This window comes from Manis pentadactyla, chromosome 2 (genome assembly GCF_030020395.1).
Source record: "Manis pentadactyla isolate mManPen7 chromosome 2, mManPen7.hap1, whole genome shotgun sequence".
Lineage (NCBI taxonomy): Eukaryota > Metazoa > Chordata > Mammalia > Pholidota > Manidae > Manis > Manis pentadactyla.
Window position 1 is genome coordinate 10,471,504 of NC_080020.1, and position 13,987 is coordinate 10,485,490.

At 52.6% G+C, this 13,987-nt stretch overlaps 1 protein-coding gene across 1 annotated transcript; it reads right to left on the reverse strand.

Annotated features, from left to right (window-relative positions):
* Window positions 1-8,089: 8,089 nt before the first annotated feature.
* On the reverse strand, window positions 8,090-13,715 carry PDX1 (pancreatic and duodenal homeobox 1). The gene is made up of 2 exons (XM_036917357.2): window positions 13,206-13,715; window positions 8,090-9,630 (listed from the first exon to the last, which is right to left on the reverse strand). The coding sequence occupies exons 1-2, from the start codon at window positions 13,606-13,608 to the stop codon at window positions 9,191-9,193; spliced, it is 843 nt and encodes a 280-aa protein (XP_036773252.1). The 5' UTR covers window positions 13,609-13,715; the 3' UTR covers window positions 8,090-9,190.
* Between the last annotated feature and the right edge of the window lie 272 nt (window positions 13,716-13,987).

Here is a 13,987-nt window from a genome sequence, read left to right on the forward strand (position 1 = left end):
CATGAAGCAATCCTTATCCCCACTATGCATAATGTACTCTATTTCCTACTCTATTTTATTTAATTTTTAAAAAGTCCGATAAATCCTGCCATTTGTGACAATGTGGATGGACTTAGAGGGTATTACACTAAGTGAAATAAGCCAGGCAGAGAAAGACAAATACTATATGATTTCACTTATATGTGAAATCTAAAAACAAAACAAAACAGAATGAATAAAACAGCAACAGACTCACAGACACTGAGAAGTGACTAGTACTTCCCACGGGGGAGGGGTTGGGGTGGGTGGGTGAAATAAGTGAAAGGGATAAAGAGGCACAAAATCTCAATCATAATATAAATTAGTCGTGGGGATGAAAGTACAGCATAGAGTATATTGTCAATAGTTCTGTAACATATTTCTATGTTGACAGATAGTAACTATACTAGTTGGGGTGAGGATTTCATAATGTATATAATTGTTGAATCACTACATTGTATACTTGAAATCAACACAATGTTGTACATCAACCATACTTCAATTTAAAAATATTCTTAAAGTCTGATAACAACCTACTGAACTGGCTTCATCCTTGACTAATAGGTTGCAACCTACAGTTTGAAAAACCCTGATTTAGAGGAAAGAGAGATCTAGTGTTTTATAATAACATACAGCATTTAGGTCCTGCTTCCATATCAAAAAGTTCATTATTTTATTTAGCCCTCAAAACAATCCTCTGAGCTGGGGCTTCTCTCTAAATTGACTAATGAGGAAACAAATTCCAAGATACCAAGTCATTTGCCACGTAGTCAGAAGAGTAATGAATTGTGAAGCAGTTTGAAAGCCAGCTTTTCTGCTGAAAATCTCTGCCTTCGTCAGTATTGCCATGCCAGGATGAGAGACAGATTTGAACTCTAATTAAATACTAATTTTAGTTTTGAGCTCCGATAGACAAGGCAAACAAAGAGTCATAGAGCGCTCATTATCGAAAAAAGCAAGCACACAAGTTTGTCTGAACAAACTTCCTTCTAGCATTAAATCCTAGGGCATGGGCTCCATGTAGAGGCTATGGATAATGAAGAATATTGTTTTCATTTGTGGATTTTGCAGAAAACACCAAAGTGTTATGACGATTTCGTATACAGGCTTTTGGTAACAGTGGTGGAGACTGGGAGCTGTCCCCGATATCCGTTCTACCCTTTCTCCTTTAATGCTGTCCCCTCCCATTTTTAATTGGACAAATGGCCATCCAGAATAAAGACTATGCTTTCCAGCCTGCTGTGCAGGTAGGTGTTTTCATGTAACTAAGTCCTGCTAATGCAGTATGAGCAGGAGTGTTATAATGCCCTCAAATTGTCATCAAAGGGGATTGTGTTTGCTTTATTTCTGCATTCATTTCTATTGAGGCAGTAGGAAATGGCCACACATTTGATAGCTTAAAACAACACAAATTTATTCCCTCCCAGTGTATGTAGATTAAAAGCCCCTTTGGGTTCAGGAGGTTCCTCTGCTCCAGGTTTCACAAGGTCAAAACCAAGCTGCTGGTCAGTTAGGTTCTTCAAGGGAGGCTCTGGACAGAATTTAGGTCATTGGCAGAATCCAGGTCCTGTGGTTGTAGGACTGAGGCCCCCGCTTTCCTTGTTGTCCCCTAGGTGAGTCCCTTCTCTCCTAGAAGCTCCTGTCCAGTCCTTGCATGTGGCCCACATCCCAGACCAGCAATGGCACATCAGATCCTCTCACACTGGGAATCTCTCTGACTCTCCCCTGCTGCATCTCTTGGATCCCAGTTAGAGAACATTTTCTGTTTTTAAGGGCTTGTGTGATTCGACTGGGCCCACCAGATACTCCAGACAATCTCCTTATTTAAGGTCCTTAACCTAGTTACATCTGTCAAGTCCCTATTTGTCCTATGACAGGACATATTCACAGGTTCAAGGGATTACAGAACACCTTTCAGGGACCAGTATCCCTCCATGTGGTGACAAGGGCTTACCCGTCTTCCTTGCCTCTTCTCCCTGCTGCTGGGAAAGCAGGTGTCCTAGCTGGAGTGCCTGAAAGGACTGTGAAATGAGAGCTACGATTTAAGGATAGCAGAAAGGGAAGTCGAAGAAGCCTGGGTTCCCAGACAATCCTGGAGCAACATTCTAGCCCTTAATTACCTGCCTCCAGACTTGCACATAGGAGAGAAAGAGCTCTACTCTTCAGCCACCTCTATTTAGGGCTTCTGTTGGTCACAGCCAAACCTAGCCACCCCAGTAACATCTAGAGAAATGACTTATTAAATAAGTCCTGGGACAATCACCTATTCTTGGGACTTAGGGACCGCTAGCCAAATTCCATTTTATAAAGAGACTTTCTATCTTTGGTCATGAGACTCCCTAAATTAGTTAAAATATGTGTGCCTTACACATCAAATTAATTGAATTCTGACATCAATGCTGTTTGAAGTGTAACTTCAGTGTGGCTCGCTTTTGGCTCTATATTTTACAGAGTTGTTGGTTGATTTTTGCTCAAGTGTGGTCAGCACCAATGTGACTTTTCATTTCAGCCCAGACACTCTTGGGAAATGGTAGAAAGAGACCTAACTAGCCCCATCAAAGGGAGGATCTGAGGCTCCCACATCCAGTCTGTGGGGGGCCAGTGAGGCCCACTGAGCAAAATGGTGTCCCTGGTCTAATGGGATGAGAAAGACCTCAGTGTTTGGAGGAACCACGTGCTGTCTAAAGAACTCATTCACCAATGTATGTACCTTTCACATATATTATTTTGTCTAGTCCCCATGACCATCACATGAGACGGCATTATCCCTAATTCACAGGTGAGTAGACAGGCTCACAGGGATTATTTGCCCTCATTCAGAAGGGCAGCAAATAGTGGGTGCAGAACTCAAACTTAAATTTTGCTCAGAGTGCTGAGAAATGGTGCTTTTAGTTTCCATATTTGTCCAGAGACCCTTTCCTTTCTCCTCTAGTGGATCTGGAGACCAAAGGCGGGATGAAAGTTAGCTTGTCCTTCACCAAACGTGAGATCTATTTATGTTTCTATGAAAGGACCACTCATCCAGCAGAAAAATAATTGACTCTACTACACTTTGGTCAAGAAAATTAATCTTTCAACACTAAATAAAACCAAACCATGCATTTATTTATTGCAGTAAGTTCAATTATGTAGTACTTTTCAATTTTTTTAATCTTGGAGATTATTTTGTACATTTTATTGGATTTCTAGAGTTGCCAAAGTAGAAATAGTGATATGTCAATTTCAAATTGGCAGTATTTCCAGACATATCTAAAAGTGTGGAACTTCTGAATTTTTCTAGAGGATGTGTAAATAAGAGAAATGTATTTTCAAACTCTCATTCCCTTGGAAATAGAACTAACTGAAGGGACAGGAAAATATAAATTATTCAAATGATATAAATGGCAACAAAAATATTGTTACAATTTTTATACATGTAATTATCATTAGGATAGTTTGATGTATTTGGTAATGCAGACAAGAATCTTGAATGTATGCTGATGATACGGCATATATTTAAAGTGTCCATGTGCCCTGTATTTAGGGAAAGATTTCAAGCCTTCAACTTGAAGTTGAATTATAAAATATTGCTATCTATGCTTTCAAAAGCCATGGCATCTCATTTAAAGAGAAAAATAATTTTGATGAGAAAAAATGGACTAAATTTTTATTATGCCTATTCTGCTCTCATGGTATATAAATATAGCCAAGCTTAATGTGGGAACCCAGCAGTGGCAGGTTATTACTAGGTAGCCCTAAAGACCTATGTCAGCCAGCCACTTTCACTATTAAACAGCTATTAATAGCCACTATTTGCAGAGCTTGACCTTCCTTTCCTACACAGCCTTACCTGCAGATCATTTCCCACCGCCCAAGCTGTCTGCATGCAGCAATTTCCTGAAGGCTGACTCCCAGCCCAGAGGCTGCATCACTCCTAGTTCCTCTGCAGGGAGGCCTTTCTGCTTCCTGCAGCCCTGCCTCAATTTCCCGTTAGATTTGCTGCCTTCACATCTAGCTTGTCAGAATGGCTTTGAGTAAAATTTGATTCAAAGTCAACCAAGAACTTTCCTCTTCTGGCCCTTCTAACAATTTGGTTTTTGAGGGGGGTGGGGTGGTGTTTCCTAGGTGATGCTGTTCAAATATAAAAGACCTTACTTGTGAACTTTTTTCGTAGAAGAAAACAATTTTAATTCATTATTCAATCATGCACTACTTTAGCAATTGGTCAAGTTCTACCAAAGTCCCAAACTGTGTTCTTCTAAAGATAGCTTTTCCTGCCTTCAAATATTGTGTCAACACAGAGAAATGTGTGGACATTTTTCAGCAGTAGCAGAGTCATCAGACACTTGGGAGATGTCTGCGCGGGGCAGAGTATACAGGAAGGTGTCCCAGGACCCTAGTTACACACTGATCATTGTCATCATTGTGGCATACGTAGGACCAACACGCGCGCGCACACACACACACATTTTATATATATATATAAAACCACACAGGCTTACTGAGACACACAAAAATAGACTCACCCGAAGACACACACTGTACACACATAGGCACGAAGATCTAGGGAGAAAGAGAAGGGGAGAGAGAGAATGAGGGAATGTCAATATAAGAACAGGCAGATCTCACCACCTTGCACGGCAATACTTAGATTTCATTCAAACATAAATGGCCTTGAACTGAATCAGCTGAAGAGGATGAAGAGAAGGTGACAGCGTTAGACTAAGGCGCCGAAATTAATTTGGGAAATCAAAACATGCTTTGTTGTTCAGAAGGAGAAATTGGGGGAACCTGACCCCTATTTACTCTGGTAAAGTCACCGATAATCAACCCAATCTCCATGGCTGTGATGACTATCAGAAGAGGCGATCCGCTTCTTAAAGCTGTGAGTGCCTCCTCCACAAGCTGTGCGACTTTCAGACGTGCCCGGCAGAAAATCAGAGCCCAGTAAAGATTGCTCAGTGATTTCAGGCGCCAGTCGCAGGTCGAAAGGCGCAAGCGAACTACAGATATCAGACCTATTAAAAACAATAGGCAGAATCTGAAACCATCACCGACTTCCCGACTTCTCCGCAACATTTATTTCTAATAAATATTGTTATTGCATGGTATGAATTTAGCGTTTAGGCTGAGAACTTCTTCGAATGACTGAGTTAGCAAACCTACAGGAAGTAACACATCGCAGAGGAGATATTCGTGTGCCGTGCGCTCTTTCTGGCGCTGTGTGATCCGGCGCTATTCACATCGAGGCGCATCGCTCAGGCTCCCGTCCGCAGAGCGGCGTCCTCTCGGGTTCTAACCCCAGCGCTCACCCTCTCTCAGCGGGTGTGCGCTGAGGCACCCGCGCCCAGGTTTCCGAATCCCGGGACCAGCAGCTGTGGCAGAGCCAGCCCCGCGCTGCACACGTGGCGCGCGCGGGGAGCGCCCGGCTGGTTCGCAGCATCCGAAGCGCTCCGCAAACGTACCCCACTTCTGGTGGAGGATGCCGGGAGGAACGGAGGCGCTTATGGCCCCGGCTCGGCTGACCTCGGGGGAGTGGAGGGGCGCCGGGGCGCAGGCGGGCGCGCTCCTGGGTTTCGCGGTGAGCAGAGCCGGGCAGCCCGCAGGAGCGCACCTGCGCGCGGTGTTCGCCGGGGCCCTGCCCTGCCCCGCCGCTGTCCCGACAGCCTCCGAGGGCCCCTGGGGTCTGTTTACCGTATGAGAGGAGCTCGCCGAGCCCGAGGAACCGAGAGAGGTCGGCGGCCTTAACAGGGGAGGCGGGAGCCAAGTTCGCACCTCTGGAGTCCTGGGACCTGGAGATGAGCACTTGATTGGCAGAAAGAGACCCTTCCCAGGGCCGGGATGGCTGTTTTGTTTTTCGGGATCCTGGGAGATGTCATCCTTAGAGGCCTCCTCTCTCCGGAGACCGGGCCCGTGTTTGGGGCTCCAAACGCTCCGGCTCCTCGGCCCGCGGTCAGCTCCGCTGGTCGGTGAGGCCGAGGGTGGCCGCGCAGGGCTGGAGATTCCCATTTCGAGTCCCACGCGGAGAGGCTTATGGGACCTGCCCTAGACGCTGGCCTGAAGGGTCTGCACAAAGTCCCCTGCCCGCTTCCGCCGCTCCGGTGGCCCTAGAGAGACACTCCCGGCCCGCGTCCGCTCCTCTCCCTCCTGTCGTCGAGGCCCTCTGGCTGGCCGGCCTTCGCTCTCCCTGCCTCGCTGGAGGGCCGGTCTCCACTAGGGACACTTTACCTCGGCCACCCCGCACCTCGTGTGCTGGCGACTAGGCGGCCGGGTCCGGAAACGCTCTCTTCCAAGTACATCATTCCATTTCATCCCCTTATGAGCCCATTTTACGGAAGAGAAAACGGAGAATTAAGTAATTTGCTCAAGGCCACACGAAGGTGAGAGGAAACAATTCAAGCCCGGGGCGGCGGGACTGGAAAGCTGAGCTCAACTCCCTGTCCTTGAGCTGTCCCTGAGTTCGAATCCTGCGAGGGGCTGAGCTGAGTTTTCAGCAAAGTTTCGGATCCAGGGCCGGCCCTGGGCGGTTGGAGGCCGCACGCCGGGCCGGACTCAGCACCTGCGCCGTCGGCCGCTCAAGCCCGGCCCCGGGGGGCCCGCGCTGGCTCCTTGGGTTGGCAAGCCGCGAGCCTGCGGCGGCCCGGGCACCGCGCGAGATTGGTAGGGAGCCTCAGAGACGGCGGTGCATTTGGGCTGGAGCCCTGAAAGCCTCATCGGCCTCTGAGGACAGGACTCCACCATCCGGTCCTCCCCTGCTGCGGATGCCTCCCCGCATCAGCTTCCTTTGTATAAAATGCGGACAGTTTCACTTACCTGGTGAAAGTTGCTGAAGGAAATTAAAGGAGGTGATTTATGAGGTAGGACGTCCTAAAGCTATAGCAAGTGCTCAGTAAAGATCGGTGGGTATATAAACGAATTGCATCAACAGCGACAGCCTAGGGATTTGCCAAGAGAGACCCGGACAATTTCTACAGCAGTAGCTTCCGGTTGCTTCCGAAAATGATGATGATGGTTATAAAACAAGGATGTGAAGAGACAACTATTTTCTAAATACCGAATTAAGTACTTTACACGTTTTCTTTGGTTTAAATCCCACAACTCTGAGATAGTATTCACCTTCACCTTACAGTTATGGAAACTGAGGCGCAGAGAAGTTGAATCATTGTATCAGACATGGATCTGCATTTGAGGAACCCGGTTCCAACACAGGTTGGCCGGACTCCGGAGCCCAGGCACACGTGGAGAGGCTGCAGAGCAAGGACTCGTCTGCCCCATGAGACCTGCCACTGATGAGAAATTTCCGCTTTCTGATTCACTGCATTAGGATTCGATCTCTCTCTCAAACACCCCCCCCACACCCACCCACACACATGCACCCCAAAAACAGAAACGAAAAACAAAAGTATAAACCAAAAACAAAACAGAAACAAGCTCTGTGTTTCTTTGCAAAAGAAAGTAATAGCAGCTGCTGGGACTGAACCGATGGCATGCCACATGCCCGGGTTCAGGAGGCACCTTCCAGAGCACAACTGGGTTAGGACGGTCGTCAGAGGCTGGGGAGGAGCAGGTTGGGCCCAGAGGCTGGAAGCCCACTAAGTCAGGGCCTGTTTGTCCTTAACACCAGACCCTCTGGGCAGCTCAGACTCATCGCAGGCACTTCCTTGGGAAGAGTCATGGAAAGAGTCCCTGCTGAGACCCCCGCTGTGGGAGGAAAGAGACCAGGCCACAGCCCTGGCCAACTGCACACTTCCTGCCCGCCTCAGTGGGGCCGGTTGGGCAGCTCCTGGATCTGTGCCTACAGTGCTAGCCAGTGGCCTCCGAACACCATGCCTCTGGACTATATTGCCTAAGAAATTCATCTTAAGAAGTGACAACTAAAAATGAAACAAAGCAAAGCAAACCGAAAATCCACCCCTCCCACATGCTACCCCAACCCCAACCCCAAATCTGGTGTTTCTTAATTACCAACTCTCCCCTGGTTAACCCTGAAAAAACAAACACTGCTTTAAGTTTTAAAATAAATTGGAAACATTTACAGGGTGAGAAAGGTTTGATACAAAGGGAGGGGAGTCAGTTTCATCTCTTTCTGTGTTATCCATATTTATTGCATGTTTTCCATAGACATCACCTGGACACAAAGCCCAGACCCTGAAATGAGCGACTGACCTGGAAATCACAGATCTGCCGCCTGTAAAGAACTGTTCATTTAAAAACTTTAAATAAAAATAGCCCCTTTTCCAAACTCTCCAACCACGTTTCCTTCATTTCTAAAGATTAGAAATCGCACTGACTCTGTGATTAGTTTCCAAGGTGGGTTGGGCCTCTCTGCTTTCCTTTCCACACTGCCTTCCCTGCCCTGAGACTAGGAGCTAAATCTGCTTGCTAAACACACGGCTCCAAATGCCTTCAGTTTAGTGATCTCTCAGGGGTCCGTCTTTCTCCACCAAATCTCATGCCCCAGGCCCATCATCTCCCTTTGCCTTCTCTCCAAGTGTTGAACCAACAGGGTGCAACAGAGACTCTGGCCCTGCCCCTACACCCCAGTGCTGCCGCTGTCCAGCCACCCTTGCAAATGTTCTCTTCTTCAAGAGGAAAAGAGATGAAGAATAAAGGATATGTGCTGGTGAAGTATGTGGCAATGCTAAAAAAATTGAAGAAGGGAGAGGAACAGGAATTATTCTATTCCTTGGGTATTGATTTCACTGGGTCTTTGAAGCCACGTATGTTTCAATTATTTCCACAAGTTAAGGAGGAAGCCAGAGTAAAAATGGCTCTTGGGCAGACCAAGCCACTCCACCCAGCTTGCTTGCAGCGTGTTGGGGGCATCGTTCTAGTTTGTACAGTTCCTGTTGTCTTTTGAGAAGTTGGTTTCCCTGAAGAGGTCCCAGTTCTGGAGCGCTGGGACCTACACAACAGCAGCAGACTCGCCAATCCAGCGATAACCGCCAGAAGAGGCCCCAGATATCACAGAAAGCATCTCTTCTTGCAGGAGGTCTGCCAGCCTCTCCCCAAGGCGCTGCCATGGGCACGGGCGCCTGAAAGCACAAGTTCTCGACCCTCCCCGTCTGGGGTGAGCCCCGCAGCTCCCTCCCCATCCAGTCTCCAGGGCCGGTCGTCCATACCCCGGTCCCAGGCCCGCTCCCCTCTTCTCTGCGAGTGGCCGAGGCCGCCGGCAGGGAGGAGCCCGCATTTCTCACCGGGGTTCCTGCGGCCGCCGGGTCGCCACGCTGGAGGGCTGTGGTGACGTGCTAAGGCCAGGCGGCAGGCGGCCCTCTCGGGCGGTGGCAGACGCAGCGGGCGGCACAGCACCCCCGGGGGGCGGCGGCGGCGGCAGCGCCAGCAGCTCCTCGCCCGAGGTCACCGCGCAGTCCTGCTCCACGTCCCCGCCACCTCTGGCCGCGCTCCCGCAGCTGCGCTTCTTGTCTTCCTCCTTTTTCCACTTCATGCGGCGGTTTTGGAACCAGATCTTGATGTGCCTCTCCGTCAAGTTCAGCATGACGGCCAGCTCCACCCGGCGTGGCCGCGAGATGTATTTATTGAAGAGGAACTCCTTCTCCAGCTCCAGCAGCTGCGCTCGCGTGTAGGCCGTGCGCGTCCGCTTGCTCTCCTCGGGCTCGGCTGCGTAGGCGCCGCCTGTGGGAGACAAAGCGTGAGTGTGGTCCCCCGACCCGTGGCTCCTCCTGGCGTGTCCCCACCCACGCAGCCCCAACTCTCCAGCCCGATTCCTAGGAGCCCTGGCCCTCCCAGCTGCTCCTGCCGCCGCCCCCCGCCCCCCAGGCCCCTGTCCCAGAGCTCAGTCCTTGCGCACGCAGCCCTTCCCGGGTAAAGACGGCCTCTTCGTGGAGCTCAAAGCCGCGCGGACCCTCTCCGTGAGCTGGCGGCGGGCTCTGTCAACCAGTGGTTCTTGAATGAGTCCACTTAACAGTGTTTAGGCTGATGCTGCTTGAAACGTACATACAGATACCTAAACCCACTCGATTCTACAAGGGCAATACAATACCTTTAATACATATACGGTACTTAAAAACCCTACAACTTTCTGACGAGGACCCTCAGTAAGAAACACATTTCAGATCACCACCCGGTTCCCACACCGATGGAGAACTGACAAAAAATTTCAGGACATAAAACCTTTATCATTTACGATGCTAACTTTTCCTGTTGTTTACTATTTCATTTAAAAAATGGTCTCCACACAGCAAATTGATTTCACGACTAATTGGTTTTGACAGGCTTCAATAAAAACCTGAGGTTATGACATACATTGTATCTCACTGTATTCTCTCTCCATATAGTTATATTGTGCAATCAGCCCCAAATCAGCAGCCGATAAATTCTCTATAATTGTCATTTTAATTTCAGCTGGACCCCTGTCCTCGAGTAGAAGGGATACTAATCTTGGCCCCAGAGAAGGTCCGTGTCAGTCACAGCCTCTGTGTCCTGGGCCACAAATACTGGCAGAGGCGGTGAAGGAAGGCTTGGGGGCTGGATTCTTGCTGGGGAGCTGAAATCCTTGGAGGAGGGAGGAGGGGGTAGTAGTGGGGTGAGGGCTTGGGGATCCAGCTCCAGTCCTGGGTCACAAGGCAACAACGACTTGCCCGGCAGATCAGCACCGCAGCTCTGGTGTTTGCCACTGGCACCTCTTGGTCCTGATCTTTTTCTTTCTATGCCAGACACCGATGGCACCCAGGTGGTGGACTCCGGCGCGCGGTAAGCTCCACCAAAACACTGGGAAGAGGCCTACATCGCCTTGTCCTACAAGCAGAGGTATAGGACATTTCTCCTGTGACTTGGCTGAGCCTTAGGGAGTCGAGGGGCCAGTGGGTGTGTATTTGGGGGGAGGGTTAATTACCCAATAGAACCCGCCCAGGTTCTCCCCCGCCTCCCAGGCCCAAAGAAGGCTCCTAGAAGCCAAGGCGCTGGGAGTCATCTCCTAATCTTACACTTCCAAGCCTTCCTTGGGTTGGGAGAGAAGTGAGGGAACCTTAAAGAAACATTTAAAAAGCCCTTTCAGGGTTCTTAAATTCAACCCACAACCACTTGGGGCCCCGAGGTACTGCCAGTGGCTGCTCGGGGAACACTGCCCTCCCTCTCCCCCCTCCCCCCAGCCCGGAACCTGCGTGCTGGGTGAGGTGGCAGGGGATGGAGGTTGCGGATGGAGGCTGCTGGTGGTCACTGGGAAGATGCCAAGGTCCCTGAACCTGCACCCTTCCCGTAGGGTGAGGCGGGTTGGGGGCAAGCCTGCCAGTGAGGCTGATGCAATTCATTTTCTAGATCATGTTTTTCAAAAGTCCCTATTGTTATTAATATTCGTATCCATACTGCGAGCGAAAGCCCTTTGGTCACCTGGCTCTCCCGGGGGCATGAAATCCTCCTGGGGGGTGGTGCAGGTGGGTTCCCAGACCTTTGAAGTTCGGCTCCCCGAAAAGTTTCCCGAGAAGATCGCGCTGGCCTCCGCAGCACCCCACAGGCAGCTTCCAGGAGAGGGGGTCGGCCCCTTCCCTCGGCTGACCCCGGCTGAGCTTCTGCAGTGGGTCAGAGGGTGCAGGCCCTGACCCGAGGACTCTCCGCGGAGGATGTCACCCCTCCAGGGTCACCCCTTCCCCTGGCAAGGCCGCCGGTTCTCCCTCACGTCTTACTCTCAGGCTTTCTGGTCCGCCAGAGCCCAAGCTGCAGCAGTGCAGGGATAACAGTAACACCCTCGGGGGTGGGGGCGTCAGGCCACGCCAGAGGGCCTCGTTCGGGGCCTCCCTCGTCTTTTTCCTGGGGAAGCTGCGCGGAGGGCCCTGAAGGCCGGAAACGCGCGTTCCCAGCGCGCGGCGGAGGGGAGCCCCGCAGGGAAGGCAGCTCCTGGCAGGAAACTACGGGCTGGCCTTCCCTCAACCCCTCCCGCCTCCAAAGAACCCCGCGTTTCACCAGGCTCCCGAGCCGCCGGCCTGGCCTCGGACGCACAAGCCCCTCGCAGCATCTGGGATTCGCGGAAGATGGGGGTGACTGAGGCCCAGTGTGCGCCCTTCCCTGCCTCCGGGCCTGTCCGGTCCTCCCCACCACCCTTCGCGAGACAGGGAACCGGGGAGAGGCGAGCCCCGGGGGATCCTGGAAGAGCCCGACCCCCAAGTCCCGCTTGGCTGCGCCGGGGCGGTGTCGGGCAGGCGGCCAGAGCCGGCAGAAGGGGCGCCGAGGATTCTCTGGGGGGCGCCAGCTCGAGCCTCGTTCCCACTACCCCGACTGTTGGTTGGAAGGAAAAGTCAACTATTTGCACTGCAGGTGTGAGCAGAAGGGGCTGGGGAGCGGAAGCGATAACATTGTGTAGCGGCGGCGGCACAGGCCGCGCCGGAACTCGGCGGCGCGCTCGGGGCGGGGAAGGGCCCGGGGGGCTGCTGGGCGTCTGCGCCTCCCGGTGCCAGGAAGCCCTGCTGGCAGCACGCCGGCGCCTGGGGCCGCGAGGACCCAGGTCTGCCGCCGCCTGAGTTGGCTGTGCAAGAACAGCATCTCCTTCCTCCAGCGGACTTGCTGGGAAGCAGCGCGGGGACCCCCTTCAAGCGCTTTTGTTGGTTCATAGATGAAATGAGCATCGCAGACGCCCCTCTCCTGCCTGCCTGCCTGCCTACCTCCGAGCGTGAGCCGCCAGTTTTTGGCCTTGCGGTGAGCACCCCATCCTCATCCCCACCCTCACCTCTGGCCGCCGGACACCTTTGCAGGCGAGGGCGCAGTTTCCCTTCCCTGCTTTTTCTGCATCTCCTGGGTGCCCCTGAGACTGCCTGCCTTTTTCTAATGAAGCCGTCTGGGCTGGCTCTGGGCGAGAGGGGGGCCCCGGACTCGGAAGGCGCGCTCCTGGCCGAGTCAGGAGCATCCCAGAGCCCTGCTGGGCTTCTTGGACGTGCACTTCAGGGTATCCTGGGGTGGGGGGGGGCAGTGTTGGAGGGTCCGAAGTCTTGAGCTCTGCCAGGCCTCGATTCTCTGGGAGGGTATGGGCTCCTGGAGTTCAGCATAAAAGGGAAGGAAGGGGTTTAAGCTCCCAGGAGCAGAGCTGAGTGGAAAAGCCGTTCCAGCTTCAGGGCAGGAGGGCCTCGCTGGCTAACCGTGTAGTTTGGTCAACTAGCCCGCGGCTGAGAACGCGAGCCGGGAGAACGTCCCAGGCAGAGTTTGGACCGGTTGGGGCAGCCTGGCCGAGAGCGGGAGACAAAGGGAGCGGGAGCCAGGCTTACCTGCCCACTGGCCTTTCCACGCGTGGGCCTTGGTAGATTTCATCCACGGGAAAGGCAGCTGGACACGGCTTGGCTCCTCCAGGGCGCCAGGCTCGGCCCCATCCGGAAAGGGCCCGGCCGGGGGGTGGGGGAGCGCAAGCTGAGCAGGGAGGTGGTGGTGGAGGTGCGCCACCCCGGGGTCGTCAGCGAGGGCGGGCACCTCGTACGGGGAGATGTCCGGAGGGCTGCCCTGCTCCAGCGCGCCCAGGGCGCCCGGAAACGGGGGCGGCGGCGGCGGGGGCTGGCGGCCCATGTAAAGGCACGCAGGGGGGCTGACGCTGAACTCCGGCGCAGGGCCGCGCTGGAATGCACACGGGTCCTTGTACAGCTGTGTGGCCGCGTAGTACTGCTCCTCGCGGTTCATGGCTGCCTCCCGGCCTTGCAGACTGGCAGTGGCGAGCGGGAGCCAGGGACTCGGGGCTGTGCGGCTCCCCCACAGCCGCGCCACCCCTGCTCGCTTTGACAGCTCTGCTCTGGCGGCAGAGGGAACCCGCCGCCGGCTGGGACTGGCAGGCCGGCCGCTGCGCCATAGGCTCCTGTGCCCCACGTGGCTCAGCCGGAGGCCATTATTGGCCTGGCTGACAGCCTTAAGAAGCAAGGCCCAGGTACCCACTAGCACCTGCATTTATTTGTTTCAATTTTCTTTCAGCTGAGTTTACTGCACACACTTGTATGCGCAGCTGGCCGTGCTCTCCAAAGTGGGGCACGCGTGAAAATACTAGAACTATATATATTATATATCA

What these genes read in the sequence shown, in the direction of transcription:
- PDX1 (XM_036917357.2), bottom strand. Translation starts at nt 13,608, where the DNA reads ATGAACCGCGAGGAGCAGTACTACGCGGCCACACAGCTGTACAAGGAC. An exon ending in GTGGAAAGGCCAGTGGGCAG is followed by an intron (nt 9,631 to 13,205) that starts GTAAGCCTGGCT and finishes TGTCTCCCACAG; the next exon opens with GCGGCGCCTACGCAGCCGAG.